At 44.3% G+C, this 17,337-nt stretch overlaps 1 protein-coding gene across 1 annotated transcript in view; it reads left to right on the plus strand.

Annotated features, from left to right (window-relative positions):
• PPARA (peroxisome proliferator activated receptor alpha) overlaps positions 1-17,337 on the plus strand; it is a 62,166-nt gene that overhangs the window by 15,526 nt on the left and 29,303 nt on the right. The window contains 4 exon segments of the mRNA XM_089770467.1: positions 2,005-2,091; positions 16,817-16,865; positions 16,867-16,941; positions 16,943-17,034. Coding sequence (XP_089626593.1) covers positions 16,837-16,865; positions 16,867-16,941; positions 16,943-17,034 — 196 coding nt within the window. The 5' untranslated portion in view covers positions 2,005-2,091; positions 16,817-16,836.

Here is a 17,337-nt window from a genome sequence, read left to right on the forward strand (position 1 = left end):
CTCTAATGACATCAGTCTTTGAGCATCAGACTTCTGGCTCTCTAGCACAACTGCTTGAAGGACTCCCACCAAAATATTCTGACTTAGTAAGAGTTAATGAAAAATGTACTATTAAAATGGAAGTCAAATCCCTTTATTCTTAATTATAGGAACAACTTCAGCATCTACCGTGCATGATGTGAGTCCACACAGTGTCACTTAAGCCCCTTCCTCCAGGCTCCATGACTGGATGATACCAGCTCGCACAAGTGACCCGCAAGATTTTATTCAAACAGTCTAGAAAGAACAGGTTTTTTCTCTGTTGTGTACGAAAGCGGAAAGTAAGAATGCTTGCAGGCAGGCTCGGCTAGTTGGCGATAGACCTGTATGGCTACTCCCTGGAGCGCCAAGACAAAGATTGCATAAATCATACAGCACCTTGTTGACCAAGTCAAAACCGGTTCTTGTTGCTGTAGGGGATGGTACTGGACAATCCAAAAGCAAGCTGAATGTCTTATCACATCTGGTAACTCCAAACCAGGATTTTTTTTTTTATATCCTAAATCAGGATGTGGTCCTGTGTGCTCAGCTCCTGAAAGCTTAGCTATTCTAAGATTTTAGACACTTCAGCCGTGATATTAATTACTTGGAGGTCTATACATCTAGTGAAAAAAAATTCTCATGTGGAGAGGCAAAGGGAATCTATCCTTTGTTTTATAAACTATGTAGTCATGTTTTAAAATATCCATGATCTTCTGGTTTAATTTACTGTTGTTTTTCAACATGTAGCAGGAAAATCATTTACAATTGAGTTCCTGTTTTCCAGGTCTTCTAGGGTAGTGGTCTCCAACCTTTTTACACCCAAGATAACTTTTTAAATCTCAGAATAGGCAAAGATCTACCGCCCCGCCCCTTCCTTGAAGCCTCGCCCTCTATTATCCTCCTGTCCGTCACTTGCTATCCCCAGCCCTTACTTACACACTCTGATAAACAGTTTATTTTTAAATTATGTGATATATAATATTAAAATGTTTTTATAGTTATGAAATAAATGGTCTGTTTTTTATTCATGATATTTAAATCTAAAATGAAGCATTTATAATTATACATTTTGTGGGGACAGAGTTCTGCAGCTGGGGACAGGGAAGAGGGAACAGGGTTCTGGGAGGGCAGAGGACAGGGTTCTGCAGCAGTGGACAGAGTACTAGTGGGGACAGGTTTCTGCAGCTGAGAACGGGAGTGGGGACAGCGTTCTGTGGCTGGGGAGTGGGGACAGCGTTCTGTGGCTGGGGAGTGGGGTCTGGGGAGTGAGGAGCCCGTGGAGGCAGAGAGTCCCCTGCATCTGCCTCCTCCCAGGATCCCCCTTACCCCCCCTCCCCTCCCGAGTGACACGAGCGCGTGCCTGCCCCGGGGACGAGCCCTGCAGCGCAGGGAAGCCCCACGCGTACCTACCCAGGGACTGACCCTGCGCGCACACTGGAAAGCCCTGCGCACACCTCCCCTGGGGCTGACTCACCCCTCCTGTGCGGTGCAGGAGCCAATGCTCCCTCCCGCAGTACACCCGGCAGAGCAGCTAGCGCACTTCCAGAATCGCCAGAAGTGGCGCTGAGTTGCAGGACTTCTATCCATCACTGGGAAGCAGATACTACCTCCATTTTCACTTGAGGTAGGTAGTGGGGCTTCTCAGGGGTGGGAGGGAAATGGGGACAGGGCGGACAGGACGCCTTGCGATCGACCAGTTGATCGCGTTCGACCTGTTGGCGACCACGGCTCTAGGGTCTTGTTGTGTCCTTTAAAAAAAAAAAAAAAAATCTCATGGGTTATTGATGCACTCTGCCAAGCTGTTGAACTCTGTTTGAGACACATGATAGTTCTAAGCTAAAGTTTCCAGTACAGAATGACATCTCAGAGTAAATCACGATTCTCTTATGCAAAGGACTTCAATTGTATTTGAGACTTTTAGTGGTAGAAATATGTATGGCATCCAAGAGTTTGAAGCTATAATGAGTTTTCTACTCTCTGAAGGTCTGTGGACACCTGCTATTGGTCAGTAGTGAAGGAACCTTGACTCCAGATACTGAAAGCTCATTTCTTTTCTACTTCCTTTTCAGTGTAAGTAACTGCAGGAGTTGTTGCATGTGGTTGCTTGAGAGGGTTGGGGACATAGCCAACGGAGCGCCTGTTCTCTGTCTTGTGCAGGCCCGCTTATTGTGTAAAGGTGACAATTACCCTTGGGCCCATTGATTTTTGGCAGAGGGTGGAGCCCTGGGCCCTTTAAATCACTGCTGGAGTGCTGTGCAGTGCTTTGGAGCATGCGACGCAGCTCAGATGGTTGGGAGAGGGTTTGCAGCACAGTCTGGGCAGTATTGGCTGCCCCAGCCTGTCCCCTTCTGCCTGAGGTCCCAGCCTTTCCAGAAGTGCGGACCCAATCCTCTCTCTCACGCTGCCCAGAGGCCTGGCAATCCTGTTGGCCCCCATAATCCCATGAAATACTGCTCTGGATTGGATGAGTGTGAGAATCAAGGAGCTAGCTCTCCTTAGAGTCAGGAAGTATAGAGGTTCCCAGGGCAGTCATTTTGGCACAGTTCCCTCAGAGCAGGGTTCCTGGAAGACCTTAGGTTCCCAGTAAATCAGCAAGGTTTGTGACAAAACCTGTCTATGGTTTATCAAAAGTATTTCAAACCCTGGAAGAACAGCTGTATTCCTATGTTTTTTCTGTCTATTTTGTTGTGTCAGCAATTTTGTTTTCAGTATGCATGCCAAAATCGTAACTGAACATGAATATTTTAATCTAAAATCGGGTCAGTGTTACCACTACCATAGCAATAGCCTCAAACAATGTTCTGGATCCTCAGGATTAGACAGCCTCTCAGGGATGCAGGGTGGACCACATCAGCCATCTCTTCCCCTATTCCTGCCCGTCCTAAAATATTACATAGAGAAGCTGCTGACACTTCTCAGAAAGTGTTTGGGGATTATCTTTGTCCCTTTTACCCATAGGCCAGAAATTACCTGCATCCCCTTAAGTAAAGATTCTCCTGTATCTAGTTAAATGTAACTAGTCCTGCAGATCAAGCTTCACTGTGAATTCTAAAGACCCCTATTTTCTGAGTTGATTGTTCATCCTATTGGAAAAACTAGTGTGAGACCTCATTAAAGACTTTCACAGTGCACGAGCAATCTAAATTCTGGCTTTTCCTTGTTTTCATGTACTTGATTTTGAAGCTTTGGTGTTCTTTTAATATAGAGTTAATGTGTTTTGGATTGGGGGCAGGTAGAAGAGAGAATAATGGAATTAAAGTGTGTGAGTGTGTGAGTGAGATTGAGATTATGACCTGCCTAAATGCTGGGTTGAGTTATTGCTAAAATATTTTACAAAAATTTAATTGAAAACAAAGAAATATTAGGTAGCTGTTTTATTTTTTAGCAATGTAACTAGCAGCCATAGAAGGGGAACTAATTTTTTAAAATTTCACTTTATCCACAGTGAATTCTCGTTCTGTGAAAGCTTGCAATGTATACAATGAATGCAATTTTCTATACAAATATTTTGGTGGCATACAGAGCTCCAAGTAATGCTAATTGATCTGCTGCAGTTATCAGGCTGGGGAGAAAAAAACTTAATCCTTTCACTGATAGGCTAATGTTCTGTACCTCAGGAGAAATAATAAACTTTTTCATGATGCTTGCAATTTTGCAAAAATTATCTTTACCTGGTGATTATCTTATGCCTTGAAACAGGTAGTTTGAGAGGGATCTTGTAATTTGAAACTGGCTACTGTAAGTGCAGATGTTGCTGGTCCAGAGAGCCCTGGCTCAGGGCCATGGAGCCCCAGCAGCCAGCAATCTGCTGACAGAACCTGGGAGAACTCAGAGTCTGTCAGCAGAGGGGCTGACCTCCCCTGATCTGGCAAACTCCCTCCTTTGGGACTGGTTAGGTCCCAAGGTGCTGGACCAGGGAGGTCCAACCTGTACAAACAAGTACTTCTGCTGTGTGGCCTCTGTCTCATAGAGACAGCTCTATGCCTGGCAGACTGTGGGGGCAGAACATCTGTTTAATTCCCTACCACTCCCCAACTCCTTTCTTGTGAGTCATTTCTGTGCAGAACATTACCTGTAGTTCCCAGGGCTGTATTGCTATTACTGAGTTACCCATACATGGGCCACGCAAAGGGAGAAGGCTTATTACTTCCTCTTCTTACTGCATGACCATGTATGAGGGGGTTGCAATCATATTTTCTATGAATTTCATTTGTAAAAGAATTACATTAACTAGAGCAGCGTTTTCCAAACTTTGGGCCACGGCCCGGTACTGGGCCACAGGAAAAAAATACTGGGCCTCAGCGTGGCTGCAGGGGTGTTCCAGGCTCCTGGAGTGCCCATTTGGCACCGGTTCCCCCAAGCCCTCGACCAGGCTGGGCAGAGTGTGCAGCCAGATATTCCAGTCTCCCGGCAGAGGCATAGCTAGGGTTACAGGGTGAGTTTAAAAGAAATGTACTCTTGATCTCAGATGGGGGTAGAGGGGAGGACTGGCCGGGAGGGGAGTGGAGTGGGCTGGGCTGGGAGGAAGTGTGTGCAGGTGGGGGAACTAGCCACCAGGAAGCAGGGCTGGGGGAGAGAGGCTTGGGAGCAGCGGGACTGGCCTGGGGAGGTCGGGAGGAGGGGAGAACCTGCCACTGGAAGCAGGGCTGTACGGGGGCAATGGGGCTGGCCAGGGAGATGGGGAAATCGGCCGGCCAGCGGAAAAGAGGTGGGGAGGGGAGAACCGGCCGGAAGCAAGGTTGGACTGCCCGGGGGAGATCGGGAGGAGAAGCGGGGAAGAACCCACTGGCTGGGAAGGGGTCAGGGAAAGCAGGGCTGCCAGGGGCATGAGGTTGGGGGTAGCAGGGCTGGCCAGGGAAGATGGGGGGGGGGGGGGGAAGGGGGAGAACCAGCTGCCAGAAGCAGGACTGGACGCACGCACGCAGGCAGGCAGGCTAGCCGGGGGAGATCGGGAGGGGAGAACCGACTGATTGGGAGGGGGTTGGGGGAAGTGGGGCTGGCCGGAGGGGCAGTGGGTGTGGGGGGAGCAAATCAGGGGCGCCCCCCAAACCCCTCAAGTAGCTGCAAACTGTCTGGCTGATAGACACACTCATGCAGCATGAGCACATCTACCAGCCAGGCAGTTTGCAACTACAAACTGATACGCCTAATAATAATAAAACTTACCAAATGAGAAAAATACCAGACATTTTATATGTCTGGTATTTTCTCAATTCATTTCCTGGACAGAAGCCTCAAATACCAGACTATCCGGTACAAAACTGGACACCTGGCAACATTACCCCTCCTTGCACCCTCCCTCCTAGTCAGATACCCTACCTCCAGTCTGTTCCTGCCTCGCCCGGAGTGCCTGTGCGGTGCTGGGTCCCCAAGCCCTGGCCCGGGCTGGGTGGAGGATGCAGCTGGGAGAAACAGTGAAAATTTATTCATTTTTCATTCGTTTTTTAATGTGTTTATATTTTTGGGCTGCAAAATTCGGTACTGAAAAAAAACTGGGTTCCAACTAAAGTAAAAAGTTTGGGAAACCCTGGTCTAGCCAGCTTTCTATCCATCTTACGGTCCATTTATCCAACCCATATTCCTTTAACTTGATGGCAAGAATATTGTGGGTGACCATATCAAAAGCTTTGCTAAAGCTGGCACTGGGGGCTTTGGGAGGACCAGAAACAACATATTTGAATATTCATCAGTTGCTTAATGAATATGCAAATGAATGTTACTGGTCCTCCAAAAGCTCGTGAATGGATTTACTGGTCCCTGTGTCAAAAAGTCGGGAACTCCTGAACTAGAGTAATGATACTTGATGCTGTAAAAGGTGAGGTGTGCCTAGTGTAGTCCCCAAAGGACCAGTGTTGGACCTAGTTTTATTTAACATATTTGTTAATGACGTAGAAGTAGTAGTAAACGGCACATTAAATTCAAGATAATGTTAAATTGGAAGGCATTGCTACACAGAGTTATGCAAAGGAATCTGGAGAAAATTCCTATTGGCAGAAAATAAGTGACATTAATACCAAATAAATGCAGTCCATTTGGCTTCTTTAGAGAAGTACTGTCTTTTCAATGCCTCAAATATACAACACATCTGAGTTTCTTTTAGTTTGGAAATACTATTCTGAACATGCATGACTATAGTCATAAAATCCATGTCTATTGATAATGGTGATGATCATCCTTGCCACATTTATTTAGTACATAGACCTCTCGTCTCAAAGCTTTAGGTTTAAAGTTTCTAAGCACAGTCCTGACTATAGTGCTGTTTCTGCAACCCTTACTCTGTTGCTGCTGCTTAGTTGCATCTCTTGTTATAACTATGCCCTCTTGGGCATGTGAGCTACTCATACTATAACCATTTATTGTGTCTTGTACGTATCTATTTACATCATCTCTAAGTCTGGTGGACACCAAATTTTATTTTTCTCAGCAAACTGACCAGATTGTTTCAGTTACCAAAAAAAAAAAAAAATGCTGTAAAGGTACTTCTATGGAGACTGAAGACCAGTTGTATCATGAGTGAGCTGATTGTTGAGGGAACAATAAGACCCTCCTTCAGCACCACAGAGACATTTACTACTAAATAACCACTTCAAATTCCTCAGATCTACAGGGACCTTATACTTGATAGTCATTGTCCATCATAGCCCTATTTTAAATAAATGTTATCTTTGTCCAGTTCTAATATTAATCTAAGTAATTACAATTAATCTCAATTAGTACTCTTAAAGGGTTGTTCAGTTATTCTATTAAGCCCATCCCTCTTCAATGAGGTTCACTCACATGGAACAGCCTGAATTGATATTGAGAGCTCAGTTATACTGCCATCAGTCTGTCACCTTTCTTGAGGGTGTGAGTGTGAGTGTGAGTGATCTGTCAGCAAGTCCATTTGTCCAAGAACTCCTCCTAAACAGTAAGAGCTAAGATCACCAAATTCCTTGATGCCGTTCCACAGGGCTGGGGACAGAGGGGTTTTTCAAGAGGAGAGAGAGAGCCCTACAGTAGTAGCCAAACTTTTTCCTGGCATGCAGAGCAGGGAAGAAAATCTCAATTTAAAAAATACTTTGTCCTTATGTAATGTCTATTTTCAGTGGACCTGAAAGTGCATTACAAAGGTGGATATTATTTCTCCATTTCATGGATGGGGAAACTGAAGAAGAGAAGTTTAATAACTTGCCCAAGGTCATACAGATCATAATTAGAGGAAAACAAATAACATGCTAATTTATGGACACATACTCCAACTTGAAGCATACTTTGAGGATTAGAATATGTATTCCTAATCATCCATTATGATCAGAATGAGGGAGTGTGGAAAGTAAGATGAGCCAGAGTTATTCAGGGATCTAAATGAGAACGGGAGGGGTGCTTTGATATCAATGTGGAGTTTGACTGTAAACCAGGAGTCCCGTGGGAGCTGCAGAACAAAGTCAAAGACCTCCTGTTTGATGAACAGAAGCTCTTCTCTGTACCCTTGGTATGTACACACCTCCATACCAGCGTAAATGGTACATGCCTTACCAGAGATGCCACGACTATTTCTATGGCAGACAACAACAAAGTGGTTTCGATCACTAAACATTAAAAAGGCCGTAGAGCAGTTTTTAAACTAAGAGATGGGGGAAAGCCGATTGGTGCAGAGATGCACGTAAATCAGAGGGAGACTTCTCTTAGAGGAGAATCCGTTGATAGAGATTCTCTAAGCTGTAGTCAGAAAGAGAGAAGGGGAGAGGGCAAACCATGGGCCAGAGCAGACAAACAACCACATATAAAGGAATCCAATGCATCAGGGAAGGGTAGACAAATAAGCAGTGGCAAATTTTTAAAGTGCTTCTACACAAATGCTAGGAGTCTGACTAATAAGATAGGTGAACTAGAGTACCTCGTATTAAATGAGGAGATTGACACAATAGGCATCACTGAAACCTGGTGGAATGAGAAAAATCTGTGGGACACAATCATACCGGGATATAAAATTTATCGAAAGGATAGAGCAGGCCGGGTGGGTGGTGGAGTGGCACTGTATGTGAAAGATAATATAGAATCAAATGAAATAAAAATATTAAGTGAATCAACATGTTCAATAGAATCGCTATGGATAGTAATTCCATGCTCCAATAATAAGAAATTAGCAGTAGGAATATATTACCGACCACCTGACCAGGACAGCGATACTGACATTGAAATGCTGAAGGAGATTAGAGAGGCTACCAAAATAAAGAAGTCCATAATAATGGGGGGTTTTAATTACCCCCATATTGACTGGATACATGCCACCTCACGAAGAGAAGCAGAGATAAAATTTCTCAATGGCTTAAATGACTGCTTCTTGGAGTAGCTGGTACAGGAACCCACAAGGGGAGAGGCATTTCTTGATTTAGTCCTGAGTGGAGCGCAGGATCAGGTCCAGGAAATAACCGTTACAGGACCGCTTGGGAATAGTGACCATAATACAATAACATTCCATTCAACATTCCTGTGGTGGGAAGAACACCTCAGCAGTCCAGCAACCTGGCATTTAATTTCAAAAAGGGGAATTACACAAAAATGAGGAGGTTAGTTAAACAGAAATTAAAAGGCATAATGACTAGAGCCAAATCCCTGAAAGCTGCATGGAAACTTTTTAAAGGCACCATAATAGAGGCACAACTTAAATGTATATCCCAAATTAAAAAACATAGCAAGACACCTAAAGAAGAGTCAGCATGGCTTAACCACTATATAAAAGAAGCAGTGAGGGACAAAAAGGTATCCTTTAAGAAGTGGAAGTCCAATCCTAGTGAGATAAATAGAAAGGAACATAAACACTGTCAAATCAAGTGTAAAAATGTAATAAGAAAAGCAAAAAAAGATTTTGAGGAACAGCTAGCCAAAAACTCAAAGCAATAACAAAATGTTTTTAAGTACATTAGAAGCAGGAAGCCTGCTAAAAAACCTGTGGGTCCCCTAGATGATCGAACTATAAAAGGAGCAATCAAGGACGATATAGCCATTGTGGAGAAACTAAATGATTTCTTTGCTTCAGTCTTCACGGCTGAGGACGTTGGGGAGATTCCCAAATCTGCACTGTCCTTTGTGGGTGGTGAATCTGAGGAACTGTCCCCGATTGAAGTGTCATTAGAGGAGGTTTTTAAACAAATAGAAAAACTTAATGTTAACAAATCTCTGGGACTGGATAGCATTCATCCAAGGGTTCTAAAAGAATTCAAATGGGAAATTGCTCAACTATTATCTGTGGTTTGTAACCTATCCTTTAAATCGGCTTCCGTACCTAATGACTGGAAGGTAGTCAACGTGACACCAATATTTAAAAAGGGCTCTAGAGGTGATCCGGGCAATTATAGACCGGTAAGTCTAACTTCAGTACCGGGCAAATTAGTCGAAACAATAGTAAAGAATAGAATTGTGAAGCATGTAGAAAAACATAATTTGTTGGACAAAAGTCAACATGGTTTCTGTAAAGAGGGAAATCCTGTCTTAGGGTATGTCTACACTACCCCGCTAGTTCGAACTAGCGGGATAATGTAGGCATACCGCAATTGCAAATGAAGCACAGGATTTTGAATTTTGAAGTTCGAACTACCGTTACTCCTCTAGGCTTCCAAGTTCGAACTACCTAGTTCGTGCCGCGTGTAGCCGCGCGGCACGGGGTTCGAACCAGCTGGGATTTAAAAATGGCGGCGCCCGGCTTATGCAAATGAAGCCCGGGAAATTCAAATCCCAGACTTCATTTGCAATTGCGGTATGCCTACATTACCCTCCTATTTCAAAATAGGAGGGTAGAGTAGACATACCCTTACTAATCTATTAGAGTTCTTTGAAGGGGTTAACAAACATGCGGACAAGGGGGATCCAGTAGATATAGTATACTTAGATTTTCAGAAAGCCTTTGATAAGGTCCCTCACCAAAGGCTCTTGTGTAAATTACATGGCCATGGGATAAGAGGGAAGGTTCTTTTCTGGATTGAGAACTGGTTAAAAGACAGGAAACAAAGGGTAGGAATAAATGGTAAATTTTCAGAATGGAGAAGGGTAACTGGTGGTGTCCCCCAAGGGTCAGTCCTGGGACCAATCCTGTTTAACTTATTCATAAATGATCTGGAGAAAGGGGTAAGCAGTGAGGTGGTAAAGTTTGCAGATGATACCAAACTGTTTAGAATAGTCAAGACAGAAGCAGACTGTAAAGAACTTCAAAAAGATCTCACCAAACTGAGTGATTGGGCAACAAAATGGCAAATGAAATTTCATGTGGATAAGTGTAAAGTAATGCACATCGGGGGAAAAATAACCCCAACTATACGTACAGTATGATGGGGGCTAATTTGGCTATGACAAATCAGGAAAGAGATCTTGTTGTTATCGTGGACAGTTCTCTGAAAACTTTCACACAGTGTGCAGCGGCGGTCAAAAAGGCAAATAGGATGCTAGGAATTATTAAGAAAGGGATAGAAAATAAGACCCAGAATATCTTACTCCCCCTGTAAGAAACTATGGTACGCCCACATCTTGAATACTGTGTACAGATGTGGGCTCCTCATCTCAAAAAAGATATTTTGGCCTTGGAAAGGGTTCAGAAAAGGGCAACTAAAATGATTAGGGGTTTGGAACGGGTCCCATATGAGGAGAGGTTAAAGCGACTGAGACTTTTCAGTTTAGAAAAGAGGAGACTGAGGAGGGATATGATAGAAGTATATAAAATCATGAGCGGTGTGGTGAGGGCCGATAAAGAAAAGTTATTTATTAGTTCCCTAAATAGAAGAACTAGAGGACACCAAATGAAATGAATGGGTAGCAGGTTTAAAACTAATAAAAGAAAGTTCTTCTTCACACAGCGTGTGGTCAACCTGTGGAACTCCTTGCAGGAGGAGGCTGTGAAGGCTAGGACTATAATCGATTTTAAAGAGAAGCTAGATAATTTCATGGAGGTTAGGTCCATAAAAGGCTATTAGCCAGGGGATAAAATGGTGTCCTTGGCCTCTGTTTGTCAGAGGCTGGAGAGGGCTGGCAGGAGACAAATCGCTTAATCATTGCCTTCTGTCCACACTCTCTGGGGCACCTGGTGCTGGCCACTGTCGGCAGACAGGATACTGTGCTAGATGGATCTTTGGTCTGACCCAGTACGGCCGTTCTTATGATCAGCCACGAGCAAGGCAGAGAGCCCAGAAAAGGCGTAATCAGACCAGCTGTGCCTCTAATCAACCATTGAACAAACAGCAAATTTGACTTCTTGGTTGAGGGCTTACGAACCCTCCCTCTTCCGAGTTCGAATGATCACATGGCTCCCATTTTCCAACACCACCTAAGACTTTTTTACCATCACTGGTCCACTGTCACGTTCGATCATTGGGTTCTGGAGATCGTCTCATCTGGCTATACTGTCCCTTTCATATCTCTACCTCAAACCACCCCACCTATTCCAGCCCTCTGCAGGGACCCTTCTTACGAGGATCTGTTAAAACAGGGGGTCTGTTGACTCCTTTCAGTTGGAGCGGTAGAGAGGGTACTGGATGAATTCAAGGGAAAAGTCTTCTACTCCCACTATTTCCTCACCCAGAAAAAAACAGGAGGGTGGAGCTCCATACTTGATCTCCAGAAGCTCAATCATTATCTTTTGAGTCAGGTTCAAAATAACTCTTGCATCTATAATCCCAGTGCTAGACAATGGGGATTGGTTTGCAGCCCTTGACGTTCAGGATTCCTATTTTCATATCACCATCCACCCTGCCCAGAGGTAGTTTCTTTGATTTCAAAGTAGGCATGAAGCACTTCCATTATCGCGTGCTCCCTTTCGGCCTTGCCTCTGCACCCAGGGGCTACGTATTTCAAGAGGGATAAGGGATCTTTTGGAAAAGGCTTTATTTTCTGAAAGATCAGCATCTAGACTGGCGCTTTTCTCCAGCAAAGCTCCGTGCCGAAAAAAAGCGGCAGCCATTTTTATGCTAATGAAGCGCGGGAGATTTAAATCCTCGCTTCATTAGCAATTGCGATACGTCTAATTTACATCCCTTTTCCGAAAAAGGATGTAGTCTAGACGTAGCCAGGGTGTTCTAAAAAACCCATTCAGTGGTAGCAGCACACTTATGTTGACAGTGCATTATTTTCCCCTGTCTCGATGATTGCCTTATAAAAGGCCAGTCCTCAGTGGAAACACACCATATGAGAATTATAGCCAGAGAAACTTTTGATTCTCTCAGCCTGAACATCATCAACAAGAAATCCACACTCAACCCCTCCCAAACTTTGAGATTCATAGGAGCTCGCTTCGACTCCTCCACAACACGAGCTTACTCACCTACCCAGAGGTTCCAGGACCTTTTTGTAGTGGTTACTACAAGCTCTACAGTTCTGATACGTACATGCCTACAACTGATTTGCCACATGGCAGCCACAACCTATGTAGTCCACGACTATGCTTCCACTACCTTCAACACTGGATAGCGTCTGCTTACTCCGACAAGGCACAAAGTCCACAAAAGGATGACCCCACCATCTGATGGTTGAACTGCCCTCAGATGGTGGACCGAACCATGCAATTTCTTTGCAGGAGTGCCATTTCATCAGCCTCAACCTTCTGCCCACTACAAATGCCTCCCTTGTGCTAAGGTGCCCACATGGACAGCATGTCTGTCCAAGTATGATGATCACTATGGCTACGTCTAGACTGCAAGCCTTTTTCGAAAAAGAGTGTCTAGACTGCAAGCAGTACTTTTGAAAAAGCAAGCCACTTTTTCAAAAGAGAGCACCCAGGCAGTCTGGATGCTCTTTCGAAAAAGCCCTGTTTGCATTCAAGAATGCCTTTTTTCGAAAGAGCACTTTCAAAAAAAGGCGTTCTTCCTCGTGAAATGAGGAGTACCGTCGTCGAAAGAAAAGCCGCGTTCTTTCGATTTAATTTCGGAAGAACGCAGCTGTAGTCTAGACGCAGGTGAAGTTTTTTCGAAAAAAGGCTACTTTTTTCGAAAAAACCCTGCAGTCTAGACACAGCCTATGAGAAACAGCTCTCCACATAAACATCCTGGGACTGAGGATGGTCTTCAACGCCTGCAGACCTTTCCAGATGCATATTCACAGCACCGTGGTCAAAATACTCACTGACAATATTGCCACAATGTACTATATAAATCACCAAGGGGACACTTGGTCCCAATCCCTTTGTGCAGAAGCAGTGCACCTCTGGAACTGGTGCATTCACAACAAGATCACTCTAATAGCATCTTATTTACTGTCATCATCAATGCTGCCACAGATTCCCTGAGCAGACATTTTGTACCGGATCACAAGTGAGAACTTTGACAGGATATACTCCAACATATTTTCCATCTCTGGGGCGTTCCCCTAATAGATCTGTTTGTATTTCTGTAGGAGACAAAGTGCTGATATTACTGTTCAAGAGCAGACATTGGTCAGGGATACCTAGGAGATGCCTTTCTCCTCAGCTGGGGGCGAAGGTCCCCTCTTATACACATTTCCTCCCATCGTGCTTATTCCCAGGGTCCTCGAAGATCAAACCGAGATGGGGCCACGGTGATTCTCATAGCGTCCTCCTGGGCTCGCCAGCCCTGGTTTCCTTTTCTTCACCAAATGTCTCTGCACCCACCATATGCCCTTCCTGAACTCCGTGATCTACTGACCCAGGACTGGGGCATCTTCCTACGCCCTCAGCCCCGGAGCTTGCACCTAACATCTTGATTCCTAATTGGTTCTGCACATCTAAAGATCTCTGCTCTGCACAGGTTGAGGTCTTGATGCACAGCACTTGTTCTACTTACCTCCATAAGTGGTGTAGGTTCATCTCCTGGTGCACCACCACACACATTGACTCATATGCAGCACCCTCTCATCAAATCCTTGAATACATCCTCCACCTAAAACACTCAGAACTAGCTATTGCCTCTTTCAAAGTACACCTCCTGGCAATTATGGCCTTCTGGCATTCTATGGACAGAAACTCTGTGTTTGCCCACCCAACTACAAAGAGGTTCCTAAAGGGGTTGAGTAACCTTAATCTGCTTCACAGACCTCCACCTCCATCCTAGAGCCTGGACCTGGTCCTCAACCTAGTTACACAACCACATTTTGAACCTTCCTTTCCTTTTATGCCAAGCCCTATACCTCTCCTTGAGAGACAACCCTCCACTCCCTCGACTTACTAACAGCGCTTGCCTTTTGCATTAATAGCACTCGAGCCTTCCAGAAGATGCAACTCTTACTGATCTCCTTAGCCGATCGCTCCAAGGGCGAAGCACTATCATCTCAAGACATTGCTAAGCTCATAGTTTCATGCATCACCACTTGCTATTCTATACGCAATAAGCCACTTCCAACAGAAATCAAAGCTCATTTCACAAGAGCTGTAGCTAAATCCCCAGCCTTTGTTAGAGGAGTTCCCCTCCGAGACATCTGTCATGCAGCCACATTGTCATCCAATGCAACTTTCATGAAGCATTATGCGATTGTGCACCGTTTGGCTGCGGACTCCTCATTAGCCTCAGCAGTGCTTTCAACAGCAATTAAAGCATGATTCCAGAACAGAACAGTGGAGCACCCCAGGGGACGTCACTTGAAGAAGAGGAGGAAGTTACTCACCTTGGTGCAGTAATGACGGTTCTTTGAGATGTGTGTCCCCATGGGTGCTCCACTATCCATCCTCCTCCCCACTCCGGGGTCTCTTGTTCTTCACTTCCATTTTTTTCAGGTATTCAAGTAGACAAGAACTGGCTGGAATTGGACTGCACACGTGTGCAAAACAGCATTAATGCCGCAAGACGTCTACCACGCATGCGTGCTCCAGCTGACTACTGCTACTCAAAATTCCTGGGACGAGCCTGACACCTACAGTGGAGCACCCATGGGGGGGACACATCTTGAAAAACTGTCATTATTGCATCAAGGTGAGTAACTTCCTCTGTTCGCAACTTTAAACAATGCCAAATAAGCAAATGATTTTAGCATTGGGTATGTGTTAAAACTTAATTTGCTGTCCTATCAAAATGTTCTCAAACTTAGAAGAGGTAAAAATTGATAAGAATATGGTATTTGTAAATGTCAAAGCTTTTCTGTAACTGGCACATTCAGTGCATAGGCATTCTGCGTTTGTATGTGTTCTTACACCAGTTGAAAAAAATGCAGCTAAAAGTATAGTTTCAGCCTTAAAGAATAGCTTCTTTTAGCAGCAGTACTTCTTGGAATGAGTAGCAACATTACACAATATGTGCCATTGTTTCCTTTTTTGGCAGATTCAACTAAAGAAAATTTTAAAATGTGAAATTTTTCTCTTCTTGAGAACGCATCCTCCTTCAAACTGCTGAGGACAAAGGTTCTTCAAAGAAAGTATATATTTCTCTTGAAGTGTATAACTACATTGCAATAGGTCAATTAAAACTAGCTCTAGAAAGCATTTGTATTCTGTATTGCGTACATTGTGGTGAGATTATTCCAAGGTAACTTCACTGACTTCAGCATATTTGCATCCTGAATTAATGTGGCTTGTTATTTCCTGGTGATTTTTATACCACAGGTCGGTTCTCAAAGTATAGCAAACTGAGGACCCCCATTTGGATTTAAACTTTTTTTGGGAGAACCTGTGCCCCTTCAAGGCCCCACTCCTGCCGTGCCCTTTCTCTAATTCTCCCCCCCCCCCCCACACACACACACACTTGCTCCAACCGTTCTCCCGCAGACTTGCCCTCCCACACTCACTCTCATTGGGTTGAGAGAGGGGCTTAGCGTGTAGGAGGGATCTGAGGGCTGTGGCTGGGGGTTCAGGTACTGGGATGGAGCCAGGGATGAGGAGTTTGGGTTGCAGAAGGGGAGCTCCAAGGTGGAACAGGAGATTGAGGAGATACATGGGGGAGCTATGGGAGGGAGTTTGGGTGCCAGAGGAGACGCTGGGCTGGTGCAGGGTGTTGTGGGAGCAGGAGGGGATTCAGGGTGCAGTGTCCTGGTAGCACTTACTGCACCTCCTGGAAGCCGCCATCAGGTTCCTGCAGCACCTAGGCTCATGAGTGCGCCAAAAGTTGTTGTCCCCATAGCACACATTGGTCATGGTTCCCAGCAGCTCTCATTGGTCCTGATTCCTGGCCAGTTGGGAGATGTGGAACTGGCACTCAGGCGAGGTCAGTGCTCTCAATTTCCCTGGCTGCCCTTGAACATAAGGGCTGCAGGGACCTCGCCAGCATTTTGAGTGGCATGGAATCAGGGCAGGTAGGGAGCCTGCCTTAGCCCCAGGCCTTAGGAGGTACTGGGAGAGAGGAGAAAGAGAGTGGATCAGAAGCGGAGCCACAGAACCCAGTGTGAGCAATACTTCCATACGACAAAGTTGTAATGCCTGTGATATCACAGGGCATACTGAACCAATTTGGGAGGGATGAAGAGAGCACCTGATGCATGTCTTCTGATTCTTATCAAACAATAGCTGTGGATAAACTGATCACTGAAGTGTTTTGATGCATACTCTTAATTTGTAGGTTTATTCATAGACATTTGCCTTTTAACTAGCAAAATTCAGGCTGGAATGCTTGTCTGCTACAGAAACGTAATTTGCCGCTATCAATAGTAGGAGAGAGAGAAGGTAGCATCGACCTTACTTAGCCATAATCATCTTTTGTGTGGCAACCTATGGGGATTTTTACCATCTCTTCAGTGTTTCATTCTCCATGGTACTTCTGAAAAAAACATTTTAGTACAAAATATTTTACTACATATTATGGATTCATGCATTTTATATGCTGTATGTAATTGATTCAGTTCATAGAGACTCTAAATATATGTGTAGTATCTTAATATATATATGTTTATTTTTTAGCAGTTTGATATGAGGATTAAATGGTGGACACGGAAAACCAGCTTTGCCCTCTTAGAGGAGGATGATCTCAGAAACCCCTTATCTAGAGAGTTCCTACAAGTCATGGAAAACATACAGGACTTCTCTATCTATTGGTGATGATAGTTCTGGAGCATTAAGCGTAACAGAGCTCCATTCTTTGGGAAATGGTCCAGGATCTGAGGGATCGGTCATTACAGGTAAGAGAGTAGAATATAGTAAATTGTTATCAGTTGAGAAGATGTATTTTTAATTGACCTAAGCATATCCTGTCTTTACAACAGTTGTTTCAGATGTATAGATCACAGTGAAGAAAAACCTTTTCGCTGTTTATAGTTTTAATAAGTAACTTCAACCTGAAATTCCTGAGAAGTGTTATTCCTTAGAAAAAATATTTTTTTAAAACACAATTTTTTATTTAAAATTATTTTATTAGTTTAACTGGTTGACCTGGGGGATAAAAGTATTTTGGCTTGTTTTGTACAAGTTTGTTCTCCTTTTAA

The sequence above is a fragment of the Pelodiscus sinensis genome, chromosome 1 (assembly GCF_052426305.1).
Source record: "Pelodiscus sinensis isolate ZL-2025 chromosome 1, ASM5242630v1, whole genome shotgun sequence".
Lineage (NCBI taxonomy): Eukaryota > Metazoa > Chordata > Testudines > Trionychidae > Pelodiscus > Pelodiscus sinensis.